Source organism: Podarcis muralis, chromosome 16, assembly GCF_964188315.1.
Source record: "Podarcis muralis chromosome 16, rPodMur119.hap1.1, whole genome shotgun sequence".
NCBI lineage: Eukaryota > Metazoa > Chordata > Lepidosauria > Squamata > Lacertidae > Podarcis > Podarcis muralis.
The window spans coordinates 471524-489441 of NC_135670.1; the positions used below are offsets into that span (position 1 = coordinate 471524).

The following is a 17918-nucleotide window of genomic DNA, read 5'->3' on the forward strand; positions in this document are numbered from 1 at the left end:
CCCAACTGCCACCCTGACATAGGCCACCCATGTTCTTCCTGTCCTCACTGTGGCCCAATGTCCCAAAGAAGAGAGGAATCCAGATAGACTGCCTCTGCACCTGGAAGTCCCATCAGAACAGAAGTGGAGTCTGGCTGCTGGATCAGGCCCATGGCCCATCTAGTCCAGCATCCTGTTCTCGCAGGGGCTGACCAGAGGCCCATTAGGAAACCCACAAGCAGGATTCAAGCACAAGAGCAGGGGTCAGCAAACTGTTTCAGCAGGGGGCCGGTCCACTGTCCCTCAGACCTTGTGGGGGGCCGGACTATATTTTTTTGGGGGGATGAACGATTTCCTATGCCCCACAAATAACCCAGAGATGCATTTGAAATAAAAGGACACATTCCACTCATGTAAAAACAGGCTGATTCCTGGACCGTCCGTGGGTTGGATTTAGAAGGTGATTGGGCCGGATCCGGCCCCTGGGCCTTAGGTTGCCCACCCATGAGCAACTCTCCTTTCCTGTGGACTAGATGGGCCCCCTTGGGCCTGATCCAGCTGCAGGGCTCCTCTTAGGTCCTTCTAAGACAGCTCCTCCCTTCCTTCTCTCCCCCCCCCCCCCGCGATGCTTCAATTTTGTTCCCATCTCCTCAGCTGCTCCCTTCATTAAAAACTCATTGCTGCACTGTTGATTATTTCTGCTATGCAAACGTGGGCAGCAGAAAATGCATTATTAATTTGACACGGGGAAGGCAGGTGGGGGGCAGAGAGGGGCGAGTTACACAAGTCCTGCTGTCCTTCTGACGTTAAACTTAAGCAGAGCACACACAGCTCCTTCCGGATTCACACTACATAGGAACCGTGGAAGCTGCCGGCTGCCCAGTCAAACCATTGTCCCATATACCCCAGTATTGTCTACACCAGGGGGCAGCAAACTTTTTCAGCAGGGGGCCGGTCCACTGTCCCTCAGACCTTGTGGGGGGCCGGACTATATTTTGGAAAAGAAAAAAATATGAACGAATTCCTTTGCCCCACAGATAACCCAGAGGTGCATTTTAATTAAAAGGACACATTCTACTCATTTGAAAACACACCAATTCCCAAAGTGTCCGTGGACCAGATTGAGAAGGTGATTGGGCTGGATCCGGCCCCCGGGCCTTAGTTTGCCTACCCATGGTCTACACCAGTGGTATCCAAACTTTTTTCAAAGAGGGCCAGATTTGATGAAGTGAAGGGCCATGAAGGCCGACCAAAGTTGTTAACCTTTTTTTAGGATTGAAGTTGTTGAGGGTTTTGGTTTTTTTTTAAGGATTTTACCCCAGAAAATAAACTGCCACAGGGGCCGGATTACACCAACTGACAGGCTGGATCAGGTCCCTGAAACGGACTTTGGACATGCCTGGTCTACACTGACTGGCAGCAGCGCTCCAGGGGTTCAGGCAAGGAGTCTCTCCCAGCCCCATCTGGGAGATGCTGGGGGTTGATTAAGGGGCCTTCTGCATTCCAAGCAGCTGCTCTGGCAAAGACCCAGAAATTTAATCTGTGGGAAAGACTTGAGGCCCATAAAGTTTTGAGGGCTGCTTGTGGGCTTCCCACTGGGGCAGCTGGTTGCTCCCTGTGAGAACAACATACAGGACTAGATGGCGCCCCTTTGGCCAGGCTCTTCTTATGGAGCCTCCAGGTCTGTTGTTGTTTGGTCGTTTAGTCATTTAGTCGTGTCCGCCTCTTCGTGACCCCCTGGACCAGAGCAGGCCAGGCCCTCCTGTCTTCCACTGCCTCCCGCAGTTTGGTCAAACTCATGCTGGTAGCTTCGAGAACACTGTCCCACCATCTCGTCCTCCGCCGTCCCCTTCTCCTTGTGCCCTCCATCTTTCCCAACATCAGGGTCTTTTCCAGGGAGTCTTCTCTTCTCATGAGGTGGCCAAAGTCTTGGAGCCTCAGCTTCAGGATCTGTCCTTCCAGGGAGCACTCAGGGCTGATTTCCTTCAGAATGGATAGGTTTGATCTTCTTGCAGTCCATGGGACTCTCCAGAGTCTCCTCCAGCACCAGAATTCAAAAGCATCCATTCTTTGGCGATCAGCCTTCTTTATGGTCCAGCTCTCACTTCCATACATCACTACTGGGGAAACCAGAGCTTGAACTATAAGGACCTTTGTTGGCAAGGTGATGTCTCTACTAGAGGCAGTCTATCTCGATTCCTATGTCCATAGGTATATTTGGCCACTGTGAGAAGAAGAGGCTAAACTAGGCGGGCCCCCTTGGGCCTGATCCAGCTACAGGGCTCTTTTTCATGTTCTTCTTCATTTAATCTGCACAACCACCCTGTGAGGTAGGCTAGGCTGAGAGGAGGTGATTGGCCCAAGCTCACCCAGGGAGCTTCATCGCTGAGCAGGGATTCGAACCCTGGTTTTCCAGGTCTTTGTCTGACACTGCATCACACTGGCTTTCCGAGAGACCTTCTACTCTGAGCCAGGAAGGACAAATTGCTCACATCCATTATGCAACCGTCTGAGTGCCTCCACCGCTCCTGACAGCCTTGGAACTTACTTCATACAGACGTGGATTTCATTTTGTGTCTATCTGGACATCTGAAGAGCTGAAACCTATAGATATGTCTAAATTAAGAGGGAGGGATGGATGGTTATTGAATCTTAATGTGAGCTGATTCTTTTGGTCACCTTCACTTTCTCTGTTCAATTCTTATTAAAATCATGACTAATAAATAAATAATTGCAATGGAGTGACTGGCTGATGGCTGAACCAAAGGAAAGCAGTGGGCTTTCCTTCGTTGCAGATTTCTAAATCAGGTGGCCACCTGTCAGGGATACTTGAGCTGCGAATCCTGCATCACAGGGGATTAGACTAGATGACTCTTGGGGTTCCCTTCCAACCCTACAATTCTATGAACAACGGCAGCAGCGGCAACAACTCTCCTTCACTGGAGGTTTTCCAGCAGCTGCTGGATGGCCACCCACCAGTGATTCGTTAGCTGTGATTCCTGCACGACGGGGGTTGGACTAGATGACCCTCGGATACCCCTTTCCACCCTACAGTCCCATGATTCTATAAGAGCGTGACTGGCTGGTGGCCTGACGTTTCCCTTCTCCCCCCCGTGACAACCAGCCCTCAGCGACACCCTCCGACGAGTTCCAAAATCATGCCTCGTCGTGCCTTTTCGGGGAGGGGGCGGCGATGTTGGTTCTGCTTCGCCCGCCAGAGCTCCCCCTCCCGGTTCTCTCTTTAAGCCGAGATGGTGCAGCCTCGCCACCGTTTAGCATCCCAGCCAAAGGACGTCCAGAGCCGTTGCCTTGGCGACGGCCGGGAAGTAAGGGTGCCTGGGAACGCGGGGGGGGGGGGGAGTCTCCCATATATAGAGAGGGAGAGAGAGACTGACTCCGGGGCTGATGAGCTGCGGCTAAATTTAGGCGGAGGAGGGAAGGAGCAAGAGGCGCCGGGGATGTCATGCAGGGGGGCCCGGGCGAGATGGGCCCCGCCGGGGATCGGCCACGGATCCTGCCCGGCCCTCCCTCTCCGCTCTCCACGCTGCTGCCGCCGCTGACCTCAAGAGGCAGGACGCTTTCAGCACCACCAGGTGAGCGGACAGCTCCCTCGAGGGACCCAGCGGCCTTAGCAAAGGATGGAGGAGGAGGAGGATGCAGGGACCGGGTTGCCAAGGAAACGAGCTCGTGGCGCCTTCGCGGGCAGGGGTCCTTCCCGGGTGGGAGTGGGCTGGGAAGGAGGTCACGGAGAGAATAACCTTCTAAGGGGAAGCAGCCTTGCAAGTAGAAGTCTCTGGTTCAACCCCCCTGGGGCATCTCCTCCAGGCAGAGTTGCTGAAACCCTGGCGAGCCACTGCTGCCGCTCAGTGTAGGCAGCATGGAGGTGGGTAGACCAATGGTCAGACCCGGTAGAAGGAAGGCAGCGCCCTCTGTTCCTGTGAGAGGGGTGGAGGTCTTACGGACGAGCTGGAAGGTGTGTAGAGGAGAGCAAATCAGGGGGGAAGGGGAGAATCAGGGAATGGTAGAGTTGGAAGGGGACTCCGAGGGTCATCTAGTCCAACCCCCTGCAATGCAGGAATCCTGTCCACAGATGTCCCTGGGTGGGCTCGAACCACCAACCTTCTGGTTAACAGCCAGACGCCAGAGAATAATGCATACTGCTCTATTTGGCCTTGGGCAGACCCCACCAGGAGTCCAGTGTCCAGTTCTGGGCGCCACAATTTAAGGAGGATATCAAGAAGATGGAAGGTGTTCAGAGGAGGGAGACCAAGATGATCCAGGGTTTGGAAACCAAGTCTTATAATAATATAATAATATAATAATTTATTATTTATACCCTGCCCATCTGACTGGGCTTCCCTAGCCACTCTGGGCGGCTTCCAACAAAATATTAAAATGCAGTAATGCATCAAACATTAAAAGCTTCCCTAAAGAGGGAGTTGGGGATGTTTAGCCTGGAGAAGACTGAGACGAGAGATGAGAGCCATCTTCCGTTATCTGAAGGGCTGTTACACGGAAGAGGGAGCCGGCTGGTTTCCTGCTGCTGGACCCAATCCAGTGGATTCCAAGGACAAGAAAGGAGATGTTGACTAAACATCAGGAAGAACTTTCCGACAGCAAGAGCTGTTTGGCAGGGGGACAGACTTCCTCGTGAGGTGGTGGGCTCTTCTTCCTTGGAGGTTTTTAAGCAGAGGCTGGATGGCTGTCCGTCAGGGATTCTTCAGCTGTCATTGCAGGGGGTGGGACTAGATGACCCTTATGGCCCCTTTTGACTCTATGATTGTGTCTTACCTGCCCTGAAACTTGCCATTGCCAGTCTCCTCAGTTTAGGCTTATATATCTAGGAAGCTGCCTTGTACTGATTCAGAACCTTAGGGTCCAGCTAACTCAGTACTTCCTGCACTGACTGGCAGGCGCTCTCCAGGGTCTTTCCCAGCCCCAGCAGGAGGCACTGGGTATTGAACTTGAACTACCCACAGAGCAAGTGCTCTAACCACTGAGCCAGTAGCTCTTCCCCTTTACATAAAGCAAGTTTCCAGTCCTCATTGTTCTGAGTTGCAGAGTATACCGTGAGGCCTTAACAGCAGCTGAGGTGGGAAAGTCGTATCTCACTTCCCACCTCTTATACTTCCTTTCCATAAAATCTGCAAACTTATTTTTATTTAAAACTTTCACGCCCTACTCTCCACTGCAAGGGCAAATCCAGAGTGAGTTGCAAAGTAAAAAAAATCAGTGGTATCTCCTGTTTTAATTCTGAAAACAACAGCCATGGAAGGTAGGGAAGACTGGGGAATGGGAGAGAAAGGGCAAAGGAGGTCACCAGCAGGGGAGAAAGGATTCGAACCCAGGTCAATTTCCCTAAAAATCACAGAATTGTATATGCTTATTATGCCTTGTTTTATCCTGACAGTAACAACTTTTTTAAGGCAGCAAAACTGGAGAGGGAGTTTTTTAAGGGTCTCTTGCAAACTTCCTGAGAGGCCAAGGTTTCTCCCGGGTTTCAAACAATGAGACGTTCCCACTCCTGCCTGGCGACATCGCTGGACCTTGAACCCATGACCTTCTGGCCTGCCACTGGACAACAGCCCTTCAGGACCCCTGTCCTCATGGCAGGGGGTGGACTAGATGAGCCTTTGGGTGCCTTCCTGCAATTCTATTATTCTATCTGCAAATCCTCGTGCCTGACAATTGATCAGTCGGGTGGGCAGGAAGAGGCATGGCGGTTTTGCAGGGAGGCCATTCACCTTCTGGTGCATTTCATTTTTCAACAAGGAAGTTAAGATATGTGGGGAGATGGGAAAGGAAAGGGGGGGGGCAGTCAGGCTGCAAATTGAGGGCAAGGCAAGGCCAGAGGCTGGTGGGTTGGCAAGAGAAGGGAGCCTTTTCTTCTCCGCAGGAACGTTTGTGCGTTGGGTGGGGTTGGCGGTTCTTAGGCAGGCCTCAGGGCTTGGGAACAACCTCCCACCCACCCACCCACCAGCAACCACAAACAGTTAAATCCTGACACAGGCTGCAAGCAGTTTCTATGGCGTTCTGCTTCCAATGGATCCTGGAAGCTCAGCTCAGCATCGGGAGCTGATTCAGGATAGGACCCATATCCTTAGTAGTGGGAGCATAGGGGATTTGATGGATTGGTGGGGGGCTCCCTGTGGCTTCCTACTCCCTTTTTCCTAAAGCTTTGGGGACCCTCAGAGTCCGGACAGTAGCCTCTCTCTCTCTCCACAGTCAGATCATAGCAGCTATCCTTGGATTAAAGACGTAAGGACGTAAGAAAAGCATGCTGGATCCGGCCAAAGCGGGCCCATTCAGTCCAGCCTTCTGTTCTCACAGTGGCCAAATCCCCGTAAGGTCCTAGGAATTCAGATAGGCTGCCTCTGGGCCTGGAGGTTCCACAGGGACATCAGAAGAGCCTGGCTGCTGGATCAGGCCGAAGGGGCCCCGTCAAGTCCAGCCTCCTGTTCTCACAGTGGCCAACCAGGTGCCTCTTTTGGGAAGCCTGCAAGCTGGACCCAAGCGCAAGAGCCCTTTCCTGTCTGCTGCCAGTCAGTGCAGACTATACTGGGCAGTGTGGGCTGCAGTGGTTTGACTCTGCATAAGGCTGCTTCCTGAGTTCCAGTCCCCAGTGAAAATAGGGGGACTCCTTGGGGGCTCAACACCCCCGTTCTCCTAAGGTTCTGCTCTGCTTCCACACTGGAGTCAGCGATGCTTCTGAATGCCAGTCGCTAGAAAATGCAGGAAGGGAGAGGGCTCTTGTGGTGGAATCCTGCCTGTGGGTTTCCCCCGATGGGCATCTGCTGGACTAGATGCCCTCCCCCCTTTGGCCTGATCCAGCAGCCAGGCTCTTCCTAGGTTCTTATGAACCTCCACGGAGCAGCCAGAGGACAGCAAGGTTGAGCTACCAAAGAGCACCAGCCAGGAGCCTGGGTTGATGGGCAAAGTATCAGGACCATGGAGAGAGCTTCAGGAGAGGAGCCTGAACGTGGCTCAAAAATAAGAGGCAGCGTCCAAGGCTGGCATTGTGAGGTTGCAGCTGAAGCGCATCAGGGGGTGCTGCGCACATACACACACACACACCTCTCCCCAGGGCTGCCCTACTTGGTGTGCTTGTTCTTCCCTCTCCTTGCCAGCCTCGCTATGAGGAGACAGGAGAGGGGGCTGAAGTCCACGCTCACCCAGCCTTGTCTCTGCCAGGGTGCTGGCATGGACTGGGACCCAGATAGGAATGGGGTCAGGAAGAGGAGGAACACCAGCTGCAAAACAACAACAACAACCCACCTGGATACTTTTTGGGCACCTCAATCTTTCACTGGCAGAGAAGGGTTCAAGAGGGGCTTCTAAGGGCCTGGGTATGCAGGGCTCAGCCTTGGGGTACAGAGTTGGGCCCAGGGAGGTGTACCTGGGACCTTCGCCCCCAGACCTGTGATTTAAAGCACTTGCCAACTTTGCAGCAATCTGCTCCTAGTGTTGCGTCTGGCGTAAGAGAAGCACACGGCCTCCTCTGCTCTGCGCTATGGGGAGGAGAGAGGGTCTACCTGCAAACCATCAAAACGAAAGGTGGGGGGGCGTCCTGTGGGGTCTGGGTCCCCTTGTGAGATTGGGGTTTAAAAGGCAGTGAGGGGCAGTGAATCCTGTAAATTAATTCTGACCCTTTTGAAAAAAACAAAGCAAAACACAATATTTCTTCCATACTGAAACTCCTGCCGGTCAATTGAGCCAAAAGTTCGGGCATCCTAAGAAAGCAAAGTTTCTCTCAATCCCCTTTCTGCATCATTTTTACAGAACTGTCGAATTACAGGGTTGGAAGGGGTATCAAAGGGCCATTTAGTCCAACCCCCTGAAATGCAGAAATCAGGGCTAAAGAATCTCTGACAGGCTGCCAATCCAAGCTCTGCTTAAAAACTTCCAAGGGAGCAGAATCCACCACCTTCCGGGGTGTCAAACAGCTCCTACTGGCAGAAAGTTCTTGATATTTAGTCAGGCGCTTTTTTCTTGCCTTTTAAACCCATTGATTTGGGTCCTCCTCTCCGGACCCCTCCCTGCAAAAAGCTTCACTGGAGCTCTTTAAGGAGAGGTTGGATGCCCACCTGCCAGGGATTCTTCAGCTGTGAATCCTGAATTGCAGGGGGTTGGACTAGATGACCCTCAGGGTCCCCTCTGACCTTACAGTACTTTGAGTCTGTGAACACACTCTCAGGTGAGAGTGGCCTCTTTCCCCAAACACTGCCTATTAATAACCAAAGACAGACACGGTTTATCGGGAACGGGTGTAATTGTTCAATTATTGCTGCGGACGCAGTTTAAAAATAGAGCCGTGCTTAATCAGCCGAGCCATCTGGGCCTCGACAACACACCCACCCGCTCCCCTCGCAGCTTTGCCACCAGCTCTGCTGAGGGAGGCACAGATCCGTGGGCCCAGATCAGGACAGGTAGCCTGGGAGGGAGTTGGGCGATCTCCTCCTCCAGCCTAAAGACTCGAAACAAGCCTTTAAACACGCATGGGAAATAAGCATGGGATTTGAAACTTTATAAGTGGTGTTTGCAACTTATTCCACAACAACAAACTGAGGCAGAGGGGGAAGGATTGCATATTGCATTTTTTAAAAGGCCAAGTTTCTAGGCTTCGTGGTTGCAACTTCAGATTTTGAGGTGTGCAAGCCTTAGATCACATAGTTGAGCTGTGGAACTCCTTGCCACAGGAGGCAGCGATAGCCACCAACCTGGGAGGCTTTCAAAGAGGATTAGACACATTCATGGAGGAGAGGGCTTTCAATGGCTACTAGCCACAATGCCCATGGTCTGCCCGCACAGATGGAGGCAGTCGGTGCTTTTGAATAGCCTTGTTGCTCAAATCCACAGGAGGGCAGAGGGCTCTTGCGTTCAGATCCTGCTCTTGGGATTCCCTTTGGGGCTAACGATTGCCCACTGTGAGGGCAGAATGCAGGACTAGATGAGCCACAGGTCTGATCCAGAACATTGCCTTTTTGACCTTCCTTTCCCTTCAAGCCCTTCCCCAGTCTCTGTGTGCCTGTGGAATCATTCCCTGCTCCCTTTAGTTTATTTGGTCTTTGCCACCCTGCGCTCTTTCGGGAGGGAGGGCAGGGTATAAATTTAGGATCACAGATTGCAGAGCCGGGGTCCCCATCCAGTCTGCCTCCTGCCGTGCAGGAATCACAGCTCAAGAGTCCCAGTGACAGAAGCCAGCAGGAACAGGCTCCCTCTTCTGTGAATTCCACCATCCAATGTCTCCCAGTGCAGAGAAACACGGCTGTTACGTAAACCCCACTTTCTCTGTGTTTACACCTGCAGAGGTATGTGTGTGTGTGTTTTAAAAAATTGATGCCTGTCTAGGCACAATACCCACTTAGTGAGAGCCTTCCCCCCTGCCCCCCGATCCACGTCACCCTCTCCCTGAACCCACCATGAGAAAAGGATGCCAGTTTTAGCATCGGCAGGTCCCACACCACACCCCCACGCAGGCAGTTTAAAAACACACAGGCACACACCAGGAGCAGGATGAATAATGCTAATGTTTTTGCAGCATGGGGCAGCACCATGAAGATGGTATTTTCTGCAGCCAGCCATCCCTGGGAACAGGGATGGGTGACGCTGGGCCCACAATTAATTTGCGAAGTGGGTGCAGGAATGGTAGCAAAAAAAATGTTTCCTGGGAGCAGTTAATGTTCTTGCAAGCACAATTAACAGAGCACTTTCTGGAGACTCCAGGGTTCCCTGCGGGGCCCAGCGGCTGCCCCCATTGGTCTGTTACAGCAAAAATTCACAAAACAGAGCCTTGCAGGACCTTAAATGGGCCTGTTCTGCCACAAAGGCAGCTGTGGGACTCTGGGCTGCTTTCTCAGTGGCTATGGGCTCACAATCTGGACTCTTCTCCATGTAATCTGGTGCCGCAATAAGCCTGAAAGCGCTTAAGGGGCCACAGAACTCATAGAATAATGGAATCATGGTGTTGTAAGGGTTCCCAGGGGTCATCTAGTCCAACCCCCAGCAATGCAGAATTCACAACTGAAGCATCCCTGGCAGATGGCTATCCAACCTCTGTTTAAAAACCTTGAAGGAAGGAGAGTCCACCGCCTTCCAAGGGAGACCATTCCACTGTTGAATTTTGAAATAATACTCTTGAATTTTTGCATAATATTCATCCCTTCTCCTCCCAGCCCACCTTCCGCTCCTCTCTCCAGCATCCTTGGATGTACAGAAGGTAGAACTGGCACCCTCTAGCATCTAGTCTCGTTCCCAGGGACTAGGGTCCCGATCCCAGGAGATCAAAGCCTCTCAGCGTAACACCCACAGTCCAAACAAGTCTGGTCCAGAGCATCAGTCTTGGTCCAAACCTGGCGCAGAGGCAAGGTCACCATAATAAGGCTGGGCGGGTGTGGCTGGAGTGAAGAGCAAAATGCCAAAATCCCGTGTCTTGTATACTTTAGTTGAGATTTCTGCACTTCAGGGGGTTGGGCTAGATGACCCTTAGAGTCCCTTTCAGCTCTGCAGTTCTGTGATTCTATAATTCTGTGCTTCCTGAAGGTCCACGGTCTTCCTCTGGGGGGTCTGTGATTGTCACCAGGTAAGGGCTGGACACAACATCAAGAAAGGTCTCTCTAACACGCCCCAGAGCACTAGCCGTGATTTGGCAAGCGGGTGCACTTTTCACAGTGAAGATTTAGGTATAAAAGGCTTAAAAATAAAGGAAAGGAGCGACACCCACCTTGTGATTGCACAACCGCACTCTCAAATTTTGACACTTTCCTGCTTTTACCGTTTGAAGATAAAATGCTTCCGTTTTGCGGAACAGACAGCCTCGTCGCTGCTCCTGTTTCATCTTGTCTGCCTATTGCCTGGGTAGCAACTCGCACCCGGCTCCAACCACAGCCCTGTCTGCCAACTGGCTCAGGGTGGGCAGGGCATGGAGTCCGTGGGGAAGGGTTCCACGACTGGCCTCTGGTGGATGTAAAAGAGAGTGCTGGAATAGTTGTCTGGCAAAAGGTCCCAGATTCGGTCCCTTTTGGGATCTCCAGGTAAGTTTGGGCAAAGACCCCCTGCCTGGAATATCCTCCAGATCTGCTGCTGCTGCTGCCAGTCAGTGAAGGCAGAACTCAGCAGGATGGACCCAATAGTCCAGCTCAGTATAAGGCAGCTCTCCTCAGGTAAACTCTTTATTCTGAATCATGAGGACTAGAATCCTGCTTTGCTTTTGAAGGGAGGGCCCCGTGTCAGTGGCAGAGCCCCTGCTTGGCATGCAGAAGGCCTAGCTTCAATCCCCACTGGCAGCATCTCCAAGAAAGGCTGGAAAAACGCCCTATTCCCGCCTGAAACCCCAGGGAGCTGCTGCCAGTCAGATCAGGCAACACTGAATATTCAGCCACTTATTATTGAGGGGAAGTGCGTGGGACAGGTCTCGGTGTTTCGATTTCTGGGAATGGAGTTGAGAGACAACCTAACCTGGGGAGAAAACAGCAAAGACCTGATGAAGAGAGCACAGCAGAAGTTATATTTTCTGAGAATCCTCCGGGAAAACAATCTCTCAAAGGACCTGTTGATGGCATTCTACCATTGTAGTGTAGAGAGTGTATTAACTTATAGGTCTGTGTGTGTGGTTTGGGAGCTGCACAGTCAGGGGGAAAACCAATGCTGTCCAGGGTTGTAAAGACTGAGGAGAGAATAATTGGGTGCACTCTTCCCACCTTGGATCAAATCTATGCTTCCAGGTGCCATAAGAAAGCTGCAGAGATAGCGCAGGGTAGTGCGCACCCCGGAAATGATCTCTTTCAGCTTCTGCCTTCTGGAAGAAGGTCCAGGGTTATAAAGGCCAGGACTAGCCGTCGGAGAAACAGTTTCTACACTAATGCAATTCTGGTTCTAAACGCAGCATAAGGGGTCTCCATAGTATTTTAAAATGGGGTTTCAGAGTTTTTAGGGGTTTTTGAATGTTTTATGTAGTTTTTCAATTTCATTGTTCTGCATGGGACAATGACAATAAAGATATCGGATATCGGATATATATATATATCATAGTCAGTGGCCTGGCTCTGCACCAGGCAGCTTCCGGCACTAACCCGGCCTCCTGCGTTTCCCCCTCTGCAGACTCGGAGCCGCTGCCCGGGCCCCGCAAGCGCTAACATGGCGAAGGACAACTCAGCTTTCTCCTCCATCCATGAGCCCCTGGCGCCCGAAGCCAAGGTCCCGGGGCCCCAGCTCAAGCCGGCAGCCCTGCGGCGCCTGGGCGAGGAGCCCGAGAAGGCGGAGAAGAAGCGGGGTCGCCAGCGGTACGTGGAGAAGGACGGCAAGTGCAACGTCCAGCATGGCAACGTCCACGAGACCTACCGCTACCTGACAGACATCTTCACCACGCTGGTGGACCTCAAGTGGCGATTCAGCCTGCTGGTCTTCATCCTGGCTTATGCCAGCACCTGGCTGTTCTTCGGCCTCATCTGGTGGTTCATTGCCTACTGCCGAGGAGACCTGGACCACCTGGGCGACGACGCCTGGACGCCCTGCGTCAACAACCTCAACGGCTTCGTCTCGGCCTTCCTCTTCTCCATCGAGACGGAGACCACCATCGGCTACGGCCACCGGGTCATCACGGACAAGTGCCCAGAGGGAATCATCCTGCTCTTGCTGCAGGCCATCCTGGGCTCCATGGTCAACGCCTTCATGGTGGGCTGCATGTTCGTCAAGATCTCGCAGCCCAACAAGAGGGCCGAGACACTGGTCTTCTCCTCGCACGCCGTGGTCTCCCTGCGCGACGACCGCCTCTGCCTCATGTTCCGTGTGGGGGACCTGCGCAACTCGCACATCGTGGAGGCCTCCATCCGAGCCAAGCTCATCAAGTCCAAGCAGACCCAGGAAGGGGAGTTCATCCCCCTCAACCAGACGGACATCAACGTGGGCTTCGAGACCGGAGACGACCGCCTCTTCCTGGTCTCCCCGCTCATCATCAGCCATGAGATCAACGAGCACAGCCCCTTCTGGGAGGTCTCTCGGGAACAGCTCAAGAAGGACGACTTCGAGATCGTGGTCATTCTGGAGGGGATGGTGGAGGCCACAGGTAGGCAGGGGAGGGCGGGAGGGAGGGAGGGGACCCCCAAAAATGATCCAACCCACAAGCCAACTTTTATATGGCCACTGGAAACTTTTCTATCCCATCAGGACCTGCTCAGGCAATTGAGAGGACACCTTTCCACAATGGTTAATCGATATCTGGATTTTTTCCACTTTTTATAGGGTTTTTAATTGTACAGTTTTGTGGTTTATTGCTGTAAACAGCTGAGAGAGAGAGAGAGAGAGAGATATGATGATGATGATGATGATGATGATGACGATGAATTTCCTGCCTTTTCTCCTGCCGGGACTAAAGGCAGCTTACAAACAGAAACAAGAACCGCTAAAAACATAGAAAATTTGATTATTAAAATACAATTTAGCATTGAGAGAATATAAAACTATATACTATATATATGAGCAACCAACCAGTAATTGCAATAAAAACAGCCTTAAAAGCAGCCAGTTCCCAAACGCCTGTTAGAACAAGGAGGTTTCCACCTCCCAGTGGAAGGGAAGGACAGCAAGGAGCTTCTCCAGGGAGGTGGCTCCAAAGTTGTCTGGGAGCAGCCACCACCAAGAAGGCCCTGGGAGAACAGGATGCTGGACTAGAGAGGCCTTGGGCCTGATCCAGCAGGGTCTTCTTGCATTCTTAAGGCAGCTGCTCATGTTCCTAATGAGCCTCAGCACCTTGCCCAGCAACGCTCCTGCAGGTGAGCTGGTGGGATTGAGCTGGGATAGAAGGCCCTCGGCCAGGGGTTGGCAACCTAAGGCCCGGGGGCCGAATGCAGCCCAATCGCCTTCTCAATCTGGCCTGCGGACGGTCTGGGAATCATTGTGTTTTTACATGAGTAGAATGTGTCCTTTTAAATGCATCTCTGGGTTATTTGTGGGGCATAGAAATTCGTTCATCCCCCCCCCCCCAATATATTCCGCCCCTGCCCCCACATAGTCTGAGGGACGGTGGACTGGCCCACAGCAGGTTGCTGACCCCTGCGCTAGGCAGTCCCTAAGCTAGAACTGGGCTCATGAGTAGATGGGCAGTCAGAAACTGCTTTATCCTGAGTCAGACCATTGGTCCACCTGCATTTCCTGCACTGACTGGCAGAGGCTCTCCTGAGTTTCAGACTCTGGGTTTTTTCTCCAAGCCCTTCCCAGAGATGCTGGGGGATTGATCCTGGGACCTCCAGTGCTGGTTTCTACAGGCCTCCCCCCCCAAATAAACCAAGGTTCTAGTCCTCGTGTTTCTGAGTCAGGCTATAGGTCCTTCGCACAGCGCTGAGCTGTGGCCGTGGCTGGTGGTGTGCAAATGGACCCAGGGCCTTTTGGGGGGGGGGCTTCCCTCTCAGGGGGTCCTCACCCTTTTCTTCAGGACCCTCCAGCATTGACTTCTCTCCCCTTCTCTGCCCCGGGTGCACTTACATAAGCCTCCTGCTCTGGGTGCTGCTTCCAAAGGCTTCTGGCTGACGGATGGAGTGCCCGTGGTGTGTGTGTGTGTGTGTGTGTGTGTGTGTGTGTGTGTGTGTGTGTGTGTCAGGCTTTGAAGATCACTGGGCTTGGTTGGGGTGGGCTGGGGGCGAGGGGGGAGGGAGGGGAGACTCAAAGGCCCAGCAGATGACCCCCAATGGTCTGGCTCAGTATAAGGCAGCTTCCCATTTAAAACAGAACCCTGAGGAGTAGAACTTTGGGGGTTTTGTAGATGAAAGCCTCCATGGCAGAACAGCTGCTCTGCATGCAGAACGTCCCAGGCAGAAGTGGGGCTGCTTGCTCTTGCTGAAAACCTGGAGGGCTGCTGCTGCCAGTCAGTGCAGACAGTACTTGTGCTGCTTAAACTCAAGTCAAAGCGTTGGTGTGCTTTGAAAACTGGGGCGAGCGCTCTGCGGTTTCTCTCTTGGCTGCCCAATTTAGTGGGGCAATGAAGCCATTTTCTGTTTATTAAGGAGCTTGGGGCTATATAGACATTCAGCTGCCTAAGAATTTCTTCCTTTGATAGCATTTTCACCTGGTTTAGCTTGGTTTCCCCCTTTAACGACCATCCAAAAGATGGAAGAGATTGTTCTGTGGAGCACCCTGAGACCTCCGGGTACAGGGCGGTATATAAATTCAATAATAAATGAATAATAATAATAATAGGTGGACCCAGCAGTCAGTATATAAATCTAATAGATAAGTAACTAAATAAATATGGGAGCATTCCTCAGGCGGCAGCAGTGGGGTAGGTAGTGGGCCTCCCCTTGGGCTTCCGCCGCCTGAGGCAGGTGATTCAGCTGGCCTCATCGGTGGGCCGGCTCTGCTCTTTGCGTATGAAGAAGCTCCGCAGGAGATGTGACAACTTGACTTAGGCAGGGGTCAGCAAACTTTTTCAGCAGGGGGCCGGTCCACTGTCCCTCAGACCTTGTGGGGGGCCAGACTATATTGGGGGGTGGTGAACGAATTCCTCTGCCCCAGAAGTAACCCAGAGATGCATTTTAAATAAAAGCACACATTCTACTCATGTAAAAACACGCTGATTCCTGCAGCGTCTGCGAGCCGGATTGAGAAGGCGATTGGGCCGGATCCGGCCCCCGGGCCTTAGTTTGCCTACCCATGACTTAGGGAAACCGTGGGCAGCTCATGTAAGATAGATCCCTGTCGCAATAGGCAGGGAGTTCCAAAGGGTAGCTAAAAAGGTAAAGGGACCCCTGACCATTAGGTCCAGTCGTGGCCGACTCTGGGGTTGCGGCGCTCATCTCGCTTTATTGGCTGAGGGAGCCGGCGTACAGCTTCCGGGTCATGTGGCCAGCAGGACTAAGCCGCTTCTGGCGAACCAGAGCAGGGCATGGAAACGCCATTTACCTTCCCGCCAGAGCAGTACCTATTTATCTACTTGCACTTTGACGTGCTTCTGAACTGCTAGGTTGGCAGGAGCATGGGCAGATTCTGATCGGCAAGCCCTAGGCTCTGTGGTTTAACCCACAGCACCACCCGCTTCCCTAAAAGGGTAGCTACTGCCACATATAAGATGGGTTTCATGCCAGGGCATTAGGCAGCATCAGCTCGGCCGGTCAAACGTCCGCCTCCATCTGAAGGTGGCGTTTGGTGACTCTGCCTGTCCTAACTCAGTTTCCCCGCTTTCTCTGCTTTGACCCCCCCAGGGATGACCTGCCAAGCGCGAAGCTCGTACCTGATGGACGAGGTCCTGTGGGGCCATCGCTTCATGTCCGTCCTCTCTCTGGAGGACGGCTTCTACGAAGTGGACTACAACAGCTTCCACCAGACCTTCGAGGTGCCCACGCCCAGCTGCAGTGCCCGGGAACTGTCCGAGGCGGCCGCCCGCATGGATGCCCACCTCTACTGGTCCATCCCCAGCCGGCTGGACGAGAAGGTGGAGGAAGGGACCACCGAGAAAGCGGCGGTGGAGGAGGACGCGGACAAGGAGAGGAACGGGAACCTCGCCAGTGCCGAGAGCGAGTCCAAGGTCTGAGGGGGCCATGGGGAGAGGTGGCCAGGCCATGGCAGGAGGCCCCGCTCCAGGCACGCTTCCCAGCGAGGAGGAAGCGCGGACAAGCCGCAGAGAGAGCAAGGCGACAGGGCAGGTGGCCGGAGAGCGGAAGGAGGATGCGGGGCTTCATCGACGGACCAGAGAAGGGGCCCCGAAAAGGATTCTTAATGACCCCCTTAAAAACTAGCTGTTCCCCCAAACCTCCAGATATTGTCAGACTCCAACGCCCAGCAGCCGGGATTTTGGACAGAGGGAGCTGTCGTCCGTCGGGGAGGGCCTGGGGCTGGGAAGGTTTGCCTTCGACACACAGACACACCCTGACATTTGTATCTGTACAGCTAGACAATAAACCTGGGCAATAAAGAGGAAGGTGGAGTCTTGACTGGGGATCCTGGAGGTGGTCCAACTTCATGGGAGACTCTGGGGCTGGGGGGGGGGATCTTTTGCAAGGGGGTGGAGAAAGGATGGGAGACAGGCCAAGAACCCACCCCATGAACCCGCCTTCCTTCCTCACAATCACAGAACTGTCAATTTGGAAGGGATTTCTAAGGGTCCTCAACTCCCCGCAATGCAGGAATCACAGCTAAACCATCCCTGACGGAAGGCCAGCCAACCTTCATTTAAATAACTTCCAGGGAAGGAGAGCCCACCACCTCCCGAGGAAGCCCATTCCACAGTCAGGCAGCTCTCAGGATCAGAAAATGATTCCTAATGTTTGGTGGGAATCTCCTGCCTTGGAAGTCCAGCGAACGACCTGGCCGCTGAATTCTGCACTGGCTGAAGTGGCTGGGGATACCCAGCCAGATGGGGGCAGGGTATAAAAACATTATTATTATTATTATTATTATTATTATTATTATTATTATTATTATTGTCAGACGCAGGTCTGCAGAAAGATGCAGGTCTCCATTGTCAGTGAACGCTTTATTCAGGTTACAGGTAGGTAGCTGTGTTGGTCTGCCGTAGTCAAAACAAAATAAAAAAATTCCTTCCAGCAACACCTTAGAGACCAACTAAGTTTGTTCTTGGTATGAGCTTTCGTGTGCATGCACATGTGTGCATGCAGAAGCTAGGAGTCAAGAAGCCAAGGGTCCAAGGATCAAGAAGCAAAGTGTCACGAAGCCGAGGTTCAAGGATCAGGAAGCAAAATGCCAAACGCAGAAAACGCAGAGCCGAAGGGAAATGCTGACCTTATATCCCTTCCCGGCTCTTGCCGCCAGGTGTTGTGAGTTACCAAGTGGCCTCACCTGTGAGGCTGCACCTTGCCTCTTCAGAACAAACTTAGGAAGGCCCCAGTCCTGTGAAGCCCTACTGGTCCCAGGGTCTGGCTCCTGCACGCAATCCCAACATCCCACGAGAGAATGGGCTCTCCTTCCTTTGAGGTTTTTAAGCAGAGGTGGGATGG

At 52.8% G+C, this 17918-nt stretch overlaps 1 protein-coding gene across 1 annotated transcript; it reads left to right on the forward strand.

The window, feature by feature from the left end:
- The first annotated feature begins 3099 nt into the window (after positions 1–3099).
- Positions 3100–17433, forward strand: KCNJ9 (potassium inwardly rectifying channel subfamily J member 9). The gene is made up of 3 exons (XM_028710879.2): positions 3100–3572; positions 12076–13039; positions 16167–17433. Exons 2-3 carry the CDS (start codon positions 12112–12114, stop codon positions 16493–16495), a joined length of 1257 nt encoding a protein of 418 aa, XP_028566712.1. The 5' UTR covers positions 3100–3572; positions 12076–12111; the 3' UTR covers positions 16496–17433.
- Positions 17434–17918: the final 485 nt, after the last annotated feature.